The sequence below is a fragment of the Calidris pugnax genome, unplaced genomic scaffold (genome assembly GCF_001431845.1).
Source record: "Calidris pugnax isolate Ruff unplaced genomic scaffold, ASM143184v1 scaffold82, whole genome shotgun sequence".
In the NCBI taxonomy this organism is placed as follows: Eukaryota; Metazoa; Chordata; class Aves; order Charadriiformes; family Scolopacidae; genus Calidris; species Calidris pugnax.
This window is the reverse complement of record NW_015090833.1, coordinates 3,762,893-3,774,591: the sequence shown is the minus strand read 5'-3', so window position 1 is coordinate 3,774,591 and position 11,699 is coordinate 3,762,893. Positions and strand designations below refer to the sequence as shown.

The following is an 11,699-nucleotide window of genomic DNA, read 5'->3' as shown; positions in this document are numbered from 1 at the left end:
CTAATGGAGAATACCGTAGCAGACAGAGAGCCTGTGAATCGTAAGATTTGACACTGGGTTAGTTTACAGTGAATGAAACCAGATTAGGCACTGAAATCCTGGATATGAACAGCATAGCAACACAGTACAATTGTGGAGACATTTACTGATGGTTTAATGTTTATTTTTCAGTAGCTATTATACTTGGACTGGTGCCTAGCTAAGTTAACAGAAATAAAGCTGGAAGATTTTAGGCAGCTTCAGAAGCCTCGCAGTAGGCTTTTGTAAGGCAGTATTTATTGTGTTTGAGTTATAATATTCTGAAGAGAAGACCCAAGAAATAGCACCAAACATTTTATTTGTTATTGTGAAGGATTTCTCCGCTTGTTTCCAAAGGAAATATTTTTCCAGGAATCTCCTGTCTTGTAGTGGTTTTTTTTTTTTACCTTTTTTTTTTTTTTTTTTTTCCCTTTTGGCAAGTGTTCTTTCATGTGATTAAGACTGGACTCTTGCATCTATGAGACACGTGCGAAGCCAGTCACAGTGCAAGAACCCAGCCTTATATACACATCTGGTGCTGGGTTTTTTCTTCACATTCTCCCACTTCAGAAAATCTGCTGATAGAGAGCTATGAACAGCATACAGTTCAGTCAAACTGATCCGTGTCCTCTGTTAATGAAACATTTTCTCAGCTAGGTAACTTTATGGTTATTATTGAGGCAGATGGCTTTGTGCTGTCCCAGTTCCCTTTTTAAGGCTGACAGAGCATTGGACCAACTACCAGTAGGCTGTAATAAATAGGCTGTAATAAAGTTGAACTAATGATACAAGTGGGGAATTGGAAGTGTGTTGGTCCTAGCCCTACATTTGATAAAACTAAGTGTCATAACTGGTTAAGAGCCTACTATCAAGGCTGAATTTTACAGAACTCCAGGCTGGAATCCAAAGCTCTGGGCATGGTTTTATTGTGTGTCTTCCCCCCCACCCCAGGAAAAATAAGACTGTGTTCCTTCTTTGTTAACAACTATCCTCTTAAGAATAATTTGGAATATGGCCATCACTCTTCAAGATAAGTTTAAAAATAAAAAAAAGTAGGAGTACGGATGTATATACATACATTTGGGGTGGGGTGGGTATTAAAGAAGTATATAAGCACACACAGAGAGTGTTATTCTTTGTAAGAAACCAAGCTGTATAAGTGGATTTTGAGCAACTGCTGACTTAATTAAAATGTGTTTTGATGTGGGTGTTATTTTGTTTGTTTGTTACTATCTTTGCAGCAGCCTGTAACCTGAAGCGAGTATACTCCTTGAAACCTGCTTTTTCAGACCCAGGTGCCAGAGGTGAAATCATTCTGATTAGCAAATAGAGGAATGTTCTTCTAAGAAGAGAAGCAGAGCAAGCAAGGTTATTCCTAGAGGAGGAGTCATCTAGTGATGTGTGCACTGTAGGAAACAGGTCAGTGCTACGTTGTGTTACAGAGAAAAAAAAAAGTTAAAAATATATATAGTTGGCCTCGTATTCTAGATAGTAAGTATTCTATTGATGAGAAAAACAGATAAATGCTGAAAACCATCATGGAGTCTAGGATACAGGGTAGCAAACAGATCAAAGCCTCCTTGTCATAAGGAAATGTTATGATTATTGTCCTGTTTTTAGATGGGGACCATTTAGCTACTTATAGTCTCTCCACAAAAATGTAAGCACTGCACTTTTTTTGGTAAACAGCATTCACAATGTAAGCTGTTCCGATAGTACCATCTAGCTGATTTATTGGAAATTTGTTGAGGAGCAGAAGAAAGGGAAGGATGTTGTTCACATCTTTCACACTGTACCTCGTTTCAGGCATACCTCATTTTGTATTTCCTGTTTCACTGCTTAGACTTTATTTATAAATGGCTATGATTAAGTAGGTAACAGAATTGTTTATGATCCAGTAATGACTGTAACAAGAAGCCTGCTTCAGCCTGATCATACCATAGTAAGATGCGTAAGTGTATGTTTGAGTACTGTCTAACAGTTACTAATTTTTTTTCCCCAGTTTATTCTATGACTTCAGAAGGTGATTAATTTTCCTCCTTCCAGTGACAGCCTTACCTTACCTGCTCCTCCAACCTGTGCTAGATCTTGCTACCAGCTGAGGACTGTCTCTAGGAATTGCAGGTGGTTACAAAGTCATGTATTGGTGAGGGGTGTGGGGTTTGCCTCTTTTAGCAGCCATATTATGCACTTTCCCTGTATCTTTTGTGTTACCAGGTTGTTTACCAGTAATACTGTTTCCTCAGGGAAAAAAGAAAAGAAAAAAGGGTTTCTTAGTGGCCTTGTCACATTCCTGTTACCTATATCATAGAGCTTAAAACAATATGATCAAAAAAACCAAAAATTCTCCATGTTTTGATTGCTTTGTCAGATACAGGGCAGCAAAATGGAAGTTTGCAGCCACAGCTGTGGATTTAGGTCAGAACAGAAAGGACTTTTGTAGTTCTGGTTGTCCAGAATTGCTTCTAGACTAAAATGACATTGCCATCTGTGTTCTTCTGCATATCTTGCACATTAAAAACTTGCTTACCTAATGCAGTCACAAGTCTGTCTTATTTTAGTGACAGCAGAACACATGGGTCTGGATAAGTGTTAGAAATATTAGGATACATTTTTTTTCCACATAAAGATATATTAATACCGGAAGTGCAGTATTTTTTTTTTTAAAGTATATTGCTTGACTGAACTCTGGCATTGTATAGCTCGGGTAGGTGACGTACTGTGAGGCATTACTGTAGCAGAAAAGCATTTATCAGCTGTGCTGGTCATCCAGTCGTGTAAGAAAGCTGTCTGAATTTTATTATAAAATATGTGCTTTTTTATTTTGAGGTTTAAATAGCTTGGCATTTAGATTTCCCACTCTTAAATGACTTTTGGAAAATTAGACCATCTGAAATGCAGATTATCTGAGAATCCAAGTCAGAGAAATGCAGTGTAAGTGTGTGTTTGACCTGCAGTGACAACCAGCACTCCAGGCAGCTGTCCAGGTTTTACCTCAAACACTCTTGAGAGCTGTTCTGCCACTCAAGAGGCATGTGTCTAAGAGAACTATTCATTCCTGTCCTCTACAGTAATTTTCTGTTCCTGCACATAATTAATAGTTTTGCCAGCAAGGGCACATGAAGAGTGTGGGTGGAATCAATTTATTACACTTCTCCAGAATGATGGTGAAATATCTCTTATGTCAATAATCTTTATTTTATGTTTCTTCAACAGCAACTCCAGCAAGAAAACAAAGTTGGTCAGAGTATGCAGAGAACAAGTTCTCAGCAAATATAGTTAAAATCAAAGCTAACAGGCTGAAGTGAAGTATTCCTACCTCAGCATACCTCTGCATGGGTTATAGGGCTTTTGAAATACTGCCTGCATTGTTGATGGGTTATTTAATCTTTATTAGAGTGTGAAGTTGAACTATAGCTTTCTATACAGACTTGATCCAAGAGGCATGAAAAAGCAGTCTTCCCTGAATTATACTGGCTGTGTGCTAAAGACAGTGGGAGAAAGCTGTTACTGTCTCTCATCAGTGAATTTTCTCCTTCCCAGCTTCTGAAATTTGAAGATTCTGAATCTGCTTTCATTGCTGCAGCGGTTGTACCTCCTCCCATGAAACCAGGCTAAGGCTGGTAAGCACACTGTCTTCATAAGGCTCAAAATCTGAAGAACACTGCAGAATTTGGTAAATGGAACTATTAAGTTGTCTTGTCTGCTAACAGCTTGTGTTTCAGTTCTTAAGAATTTGAGTGAAAGCTGGAGACTTGCACTTACACTCCACATCCTCTGAAAACTACTTTTGAGTACAGCTCCTGGAATCTGAAAGTTATATTTATTCACTGAGTAATAATGTTAGTAGTGCCAATAGCAATAGGAAGTCCACAGTACGAGTTCTGAAATTCTATAAAAATAGTTGGGTTACAGCAATAAATAACATCATTTGCACTTTTACAAACACAAAGTTCTGATTCAATTTGGTTTGGAATGCTAAATGAGGCAATATGCTTCTTTCAGCTGTGTGTGTACATCACTCCTTGTAATCAGCACTCTGGGGGTACCCTTAGGAGAAAAACTTCGCCTCATCTCTAGAGGAGCGAGCAGTTCCAGCCGCCAGGCTGAGGAGGAGCACTGTATTGGGAAGAGTAGTGCAGCACACTGGAATAACCTAAGCCAGTTATGCTCCATCTAGGCTAGTAGCTACACTTTTCAAAGGTTTAAACAATGTTCTGGTTAATCATTATTGACAGTCAAAGAAACAGGTTAGGCACAGTCCAAAAGAAATTTAAAAATACACAAATTAGAGTAATTATTTACTCTAGCTCCCGGAGTTCAGGTAACTCAGACTACTTTTTAGATGTTTCCGTGTCAGCTGCTTATATAATGGTTACAAAACTTAAGTATTCAGGCCACTGTCGTGTAAATTCTCAACACAGAGCTGTGAACTACTTTTTATTTCCCTTCCCCATCTACTTACCATCTTTAGCAGCTAGATATTTGCTGCATTAAAACAGGATTTTACAGAGGAGAGCAGCAGGGAGTCTCAGCAGCAGAGTCCAACAGGACTGACGTGTTAAAGCACCGTTGAGCCGATGCACTTGTTGAATTCCTTATTTTACTTAAAAATTATACAGAGAAATATACAAAAGCGATGCATTAAATCAGTTTCATTTGCGTAATGGACCTCTGTGGATTTTGATTTCCAGTCAGAGACCATACACACATCTACTGATGCCACATTTTCTCCTTATACAATAACCCTTTGCCTTTTGCTGTACAGCAGTTGAGAATCGGTTTAATTCTAACCTTCTGTTTAAAAATATTCCTGTATGCCTTTATGAAAAGATATTAAAAGGTAAACTAAGTTGAAAATAAAGCTTTAGTGGGCTCCTTCCTTGGAGTCAAAGGTTTATGAAATAACACTTCTAGCATTTAGGTTACTCAGCACTTTTAGGAAAGGTGTATATTCACACTTGAACCTTGCACAGCAAAGTGCCATCGTGCATGCAGCGTTCAGCGCGGTGGAGGAGAGTTCCTCGTCGCCGTGAATGAAGGTAAGTGAGTACACTCACTCCTCAGTCTTCAGTTTGGTTAAAGTTGATGAGACAAATGCTGATTTAATGTACAACATTTGAGAAAACATGTTATTTTTATTATTCCAAAAAGTTTAATTTTGAAGAGGTTGTGATGAAAACAAATGATGTGATGATTTCTTCTCCCCCCACCTGGCATTGCCAAGGCTAACAGAATTGCACACAAACCGGCCAACTATATACACTTACTCAGTCCCAGTGGAGGAAAAAAAGTGAAGTTAAAGCTTTGATTTCCAAGACTGCTCACTTGAACTCTTTTAAAAACAACTTAGAAGCAGGGGTCTTCAGAGGTGCAGACTTTGCTAAGTTTGAGTGCTGTATTCAAAACAGAATCAGCTTTCTAGCTTATTGAAAAGGTGAATTAGTGAGTCCTCACTGCAGTATTTAACAAAATTCTTTTTTTTTTTTTCTTTTTTGGTTAAAAGCAAGGATGAAATTTCAGGGGAACACTAGGAATATGTGCATGTAGCGGTACTTGTGATTTAAGAAAAAAAAACCCAAAATACCCAACAACCAACCCCAAACAATGCACCCTAATCACAGTGTTAAAGCTCCAAACTGCAGGACACCTGTGCTTCAACAGCTGCAATTAACTTTTAATTTTTATTTTTTTAATGTTTATCTACATTCCTGCACTGTGAAAAATTAGTTTTCTGAAGAAAAAAAGAGAGAGAATAGCTATTTTCAGGTAGTGCAGTAAGACTCAGTATAGCTCCTTTAATTTCTTTACACAGTAAACAGACTTCTGTACCAACACCCTGGTCTGTACTTTCTTATTTACATGAAACACTTTTACATATATACATGTTAGCAAAATACAGGGCTTCTCCCAGAACCAAATGCATTTCAACTATATCTTTGTTATACAACTAATGCTTAAAAAAAAAAAAAAGCCCACCTCACTTGTTTTCTTATGCACAATGATTCCATTTAGCTAAATACTAAAATCATACATTTTCCTTCCCATGTAGTATTTTTTGCAGTCACAGAACACCCCGGCTCCAGACTGATTCTTGCAGTTCACGCTGGCAGTAAGAAAGAGGTTTTAAGAGTCCAGCTCTAATTGTTCTTGATTTTCATTGAGTCTTAACATAAGCTGTTGTTCGTAATAAAGGCTCTTTGCATAGTTTATTTCTTGAGATAGCTTTACTGCAATATCTTCAGATTTCACTTTCACCTGCAAAGAGAAACGTGATTTTTCTTAATGTGGTACTACTGTCATCTAAAGCAGAATATATTTATTTTTTTATTACTTCAGTAACTGAAGGGGTTAGGTTTGAAGTCCCTTGTAAGGAACAGAAATGTTTCAGTGGAGATTCCTTCTCAGTATTGAGGCTGAAGTAATGAAGGAGTGCGGGAGGGAGAGACAGGTAAATAGAGATAGGTATTTTAGGATGAGCGCAGAAACATCTTGCAATATTTGAAGTTATTTCCTTTGCTTCCCCTCCTACCTTTTATCTGGCTTGTCTGTTTGGAATGTAAACTGACGGGTCAGGGGTGAGCCTGTAACCTTGCCTGTAAAACAGACCCCTGAGCAACTACTGTAATGAAGAAAAAAACCCTGTAATGGGTTTTAGAAGTGAGAGTTCCGATTAACTTGTACAGGCATGACATAAACACTCTTTCCAATCTCAGACATTTTGCAGTAAAAAAAATTACTACGTATAAGAGGAGAAGACTAGAGTAAATAGACAGCAAAGTACTTAAGTTTCATATACATAAATTAAAGTTAAAAGCCTTTCTCAGGTAAATATACATTTCCTACTGTAACATTTCTGCCTGTAGGAATATTTTAGATTTTGCTTTCAACTTTTCTTAGGAGTTTAGGGAGCAGTCCCGTTGTCACCTCAACCTTTTCAGCAGCAGCTGTTTTCACTGCTGACAGAACAAAGTTTTCATTGTTATGCAGCACAGGAAACCAAACACTAATGACCACAAACACTTTCAGCATAAAGGGGAAAAGAAACCCCTGCGTGAATGAAGCAATAGGTGCTGGGTCCTTACCATTGGTTTGTGTTGGGATGGGCCTGGCATTGCCACACCGCTGCTTGTATTAACAGCTTTCTTCGTCAGCTGTATGTACACGTTCCCGTGGTCTTTAGAAACCAGGCAGTGGTAGAGATCGTCGTACTTGACTTCTAGGAAGATGGCGTCACGGTCTGTGTAATCGCTGCTCTTCAGGAAATAAACAGCTTTACATGAAATGAGAACACAATAGCTGTCTATGTTCTCCACTGCTATGAAGCTGGAAAGAAGAAAAACAGAAAAAAAAATATTCACTCGAGGCTAAAAATAGTAAACTAACAAATGTCCTCACCTGTTATGTTTTCAGTGACCTTTAGAAGTCTTTCAGAAAAGCTAATAGCATAACACGTACAATTCATCTGTATTTAATTTAAACTGTTCTAAAAAAATTAAGCTGATGAAGTACCCTCTCACCCAGTTAAAAAGATCATGCTGTAAATCAAATATTAGCACTAAATGCCTGGTTTCTAGCTTTGGACATTAAAAGGGCATATAAAAATATCCTTTAACAAGGGTTGAGATGAGTAATTTCCTTGTACTGGAACACTCCAAGTCCTAATACTGAAGTTTAACTGTAACTAACTTTAGTTCCATTGTTGATACGTGAAAGGTTTGCAGACATTTATGACAAGAGCATTATCCTTCTACACATTGTAAACCTACTGTGCTTCCTTCTACCACACACCTCTCTTGCCTTTAAAAACAAAAAACAAGTTTAACCTGCTGCCTGGATCAGTAGCTAGAAAAGAGAAATTAGCTGTTTAGCACTGGGGTGAAAGGTTAAGCAGCGAGCAGGTTTCCCCAGAGAGATTAGTCCGAGTGATGAATAGTAGAGGTAGAAAAGAGTTAAGAATATTGAGAAATATGATGGCTGAAAAGGTTGATGTGTGAAAAAAAAAAATAGTAAGCAATGCAAACCCACTTCTCCACTCTGATTTACTACTGAAATGAATCTCATTAGCGTGTTTTTTAAAATGCTGAAAAATTCAGCAAATTAAGTATGAAATCGTAACTAAGAATGCTAAATAGCGTAATAATGCTCTGTCAACAACCCACAGCAGTTGAAGCATATCTGTAAAATAAGATCCTCATGATGTCAGGTAGCTTCAAAAATACTATTTTCTGACCTGTTGCTTGTACAGATCTGTTTGCTGTTGTCCTAATACATTCTGCAAAAGATGCCACTGTTTTTAAAAAATCAATGAAGACTGTTGGTACTAAGAGTTTTTGGTCGATCAGAAAAGCTTACCATCTCCAAAATTACTGTCGGCTCTACAGTTTAAGTAACACTTTGCACAAATTACTCTGAGCTATATCCAAATAAACCCATAGCTATACATGGAATTTGAATAGCCAAAAGTATTTCAGGAGGTCGATCACGATTTCTTTTTGTGATATAAAGGAATAATTCTAGTAATTTTCTGTTAATAGTCCTCTGAAAGATGGTATTCTGCACTGAAGTTGGCTTTTCCCTGCTCTCTGCCTCCTAGCCCTGACAGCTGACAAATGCCCTTGTCTCCACAAACTTGGACAAAGCAGACGCACAGCTTAGATTTTCATTGAAGTGCTGAGAAGAGCAGCCATCCCAATAAAAAAAAAGGCCTGTAACATACTGTATGGATTAAACTACAGGATAGAATAATTTAATTGTGTTCCTTTAAGTAAAACAACCCAAAACCAAAAAAATGTATATTATTTCTGCTAAAAAAAGGTTAAAGACAATCTTAACACAGTTGGTGAAACTAGCAATTGTCCCTCAGTTTTCCATCAGAGTTCAAACACTTTGGGGTAAGGTTTTGCCTTTCAAGTAAATTAAGTAGGATGGCTGATATTTTTATGAAGTGTCATAGAAAACTTAATTTTAAAATAGAGTAGCAGTATAGACTGCAGAATAAGAGTCTTGCTCCTTCGGAGAGGCACATAAAACAAGTACAGTATTTCAGAGATTCTGGTTTTGTCTTGGGTCAGACTTCCACTAGAAGCAGAACCAGAGGAAACTTGCTGCCACATTGGCTTCTTTGCTTCTTTTCCAGCAAGGCCAGAAGATAAAGAGGTGGTCCCTAATGCCGTATCCCTGTCCTTAGCAATTGTCACAGCAAAGTTGAGAAACCTGAGAAGGTTTTGTGTACCCCCAAGAGCAGAGGAGCCGTTTCCCCGATGGATAGTGCTCCAGCCCACTCTATGGGGGACATCCACAGAGATAACTGACCTGCTAAAAGCTACTATAAAGTTCAATGGAAACAACTGGGTAATCAGACCATGGTTTGTATTTCCTCCATAAGAATAACAGATCATAGATCTAATTTTCCATACAGGATTTTTACTGGTGTCATGTATATATTTTGAGGAATGGAAACAGAGGTCAATGATTTAATGGTGAAGCACAGAAACATTAGCTAATTTGTAGTTCAGGCTCTACATTTTGTTCTAAGTTTGAGTCATGCATCATTACCCATTTTCTCTTGCCAACTGTTACTTTCTTCTCTGTGTCTAGTTCACAAAACAGGTATTTAACCTTTTAAGATACTACTTCAAGATAGCACTTTTTTTTTTTTTTTTAACTCATACTTCTACACTATTAAAAAGATCTCAAATTAATAAAATGAAAAATCAAATGAAACATGATCCAGTAGAACAAAGTAGAAGCAACCAGATCTCTGGAGAATTTGTGGGTTTTTTAACAACATCAGGAAGTAATTACACAATATTTTCCAGAAGTGAAACAGTGAGCCTAACTGGAAAAAAATGTGGAAACATTTAGTTAGAACAGTAGAGCAAGGTATTAAACCCCCTTTTATGGATTTAACTCTGAGGGAAAATATGCAAATAATCAGGTCTTTAAATGTGTTTCTGATTATGATACTAGGATAAAAGTCAGAGGCATAATTTTGTACTTATTTTCCATGACAAGAAACACCGTTCTCTTGCTGAATGATGTTCCTAATGGTGAAAGTCACAGTGAATGAACAGTGTGACTCGATGAAAAAAGTGCACTGATCTGCTTATGAGGTACTCCTGCAAAAAGTTCACTTTTTTCAGTCACAAATTTCTCTCTTCCCATGCTCCCTACCTAAAAGCCAGACTGTATATGCATGAAGACCCTTAAATGAGATGAAAACAGGGTGATGAGAATGTAAGATCACAGGGCCACAAGCAAGTGGCACATGACAAACTTCCTCACAGGCAGCTGAAGGCAGAATCTAGAGTGGCACATGGCTTTCAGCTGTATTTTAGGAATAACATGTACCATGGGCATCCAGTTTAGCTCCTCTCACAGCTAAAGCAGCCCCGCTGAGTGCTCCCTGTGCAGGCCGTGCTGTCATGGAATCTCTGCCCCCTGCCAGGCTTTGGGCTGTGAGAAACAGGTGGTAAGGGCCAGGTAAGGGAGGAGGTACTTTTTCTGCCTGTACGGGTGTTACAGAGGAAGAAGAGTACAGGGTTAAAACACGCCCGTTTTATCAGTGCATGTGAGGTTGGACATGTATTATGCATGATAAAGGGACTAATGATTAGTTAGAAACTTAATGAGATTTCATCTGTTGTAATGATAGAAGGGGACCAGGGGCATTAATAGGAGCAGGAGCCAACAAACTCCAGTTCCTCTCCAGTCTGTATGTGACACGAAATGAATGGCAATTAGCAACAAGGGAACCAAAGGAGCCCTGTGGCACCTGCAGTGATGTTTGTACACAGCCGGGGGACAGGCCACTCATGCTCATGCTCTGCTGCTAATTAGCACCAAGAGAAAACAACCAACTTGTATGTGCCTGTGTGTACGTGTGAAGCAGTTTTAGTCCCTCTTCCTTCCCCAGGACATGAAGATAGAACGGCAGCAAACAGAACTACTTAAAGTAGCTGTGTAAGTCAGTACTTACAACTCATCCTGGATGTTGTCAGTCAGTTTGAACAGCTGTTCTTGTCCTTCTGCTTGACTTTCTGAATAGTGGGGCAAGAGCCCTTGAGGTCCTCTACAGCAGCGCGGCTTTCTCACTCTCTCCGCTTGTGTCCTACGTGCAAAACAGATGCAGAGACATGACTTAGTGCAGCAGCAGCGCTTTTCCTTCCACTTAAACCTGTCAGCATACAAGGTTGTCTTTATTTTGAAATATGAGGTGTGACAACCCCTTTAAAAATACACGGTCTTCACAAATACTGCACGTAGATTCTGTAATACTTCATCTGGAAGTTACACATTTCAAAGAAACGTCTCAAGTTTTCCTCTGCAATTAAGAGGCAGTGTACTAAATTAATAAGAGGAAGAGCAACCTAAACTGACTGTACTGTCTGCAGATTTTGGAATCATTTATCAGCAGAGTTTTACTGATTTGACTGTTCTCTCTACAGAAAACAAGAGTGGATCAACCTAGAGAGAGCTCACATTGATGGGTAGTGTCAGTAGTTTGAAAATTGAAGGGTTATGGAAATAGGCACATGCAGTTAAGACAAAAGAAAAATCCACAGTTCATTAGAGTCTCTGTAGTAGGGTTTAGCATACTTTACCTTTCTTCACTGTCTATTAAAAATTGACAATAATAAAAGACACACACATGTGGCCTAACAGACATCAGAGGTTGG

General features: G+C 38.4%; 1 protein-coding gene and 1 long non-coding RNA gene across 2 annotated transcripts in view; one reads left to right on the top strand and one right to left on the bottom strand.

The window, feature by feature from the left end:
• The first annotated feature begins 1,261 nt into the window (after positions 1–1,261).
• Positions 1,262–4,883, top strand: LOC106887727. The gene is made up of 3 exons (XR_001411948.1): positions 1,262–1,437; positions 2,021–2,142; positions 3,562–4,883. It is a non-coding gene; the product is annotated as an uncharacterized LOC106887727 (long non-coding RNA).
• A 791-nt stretch (positions 4,884–5,674) lies between these two features.
• VPS13D (vacuolar protein sorting 13 homolog D (S. cerevisiae)) overlaps positions 5,675–11,699 on the bottom strand; it is a 97,983-nt gene continuing 91,958 nt past the window's right edge. The window contains exons 68-70 of the mRNA XM_014941435.1: positions 11,000–11,131; positions 7,104–7,344; positions 5,675–6,276 (exon numbers count right to left, since the gene is read on the bottom strand). Coding sequence (XP_014796921.1) covers positions 6,145–6,276; positions 7,104–7,344; positions 11,000–11,131 — 505 coding nt within the window. The 3' untranslated portion in view covers positions 5,675–6,144. The remainder of the gene's footprint in view (positions 6,277–7,103; positions 7,345–10,999; positions 11,132–11,699) is intronic.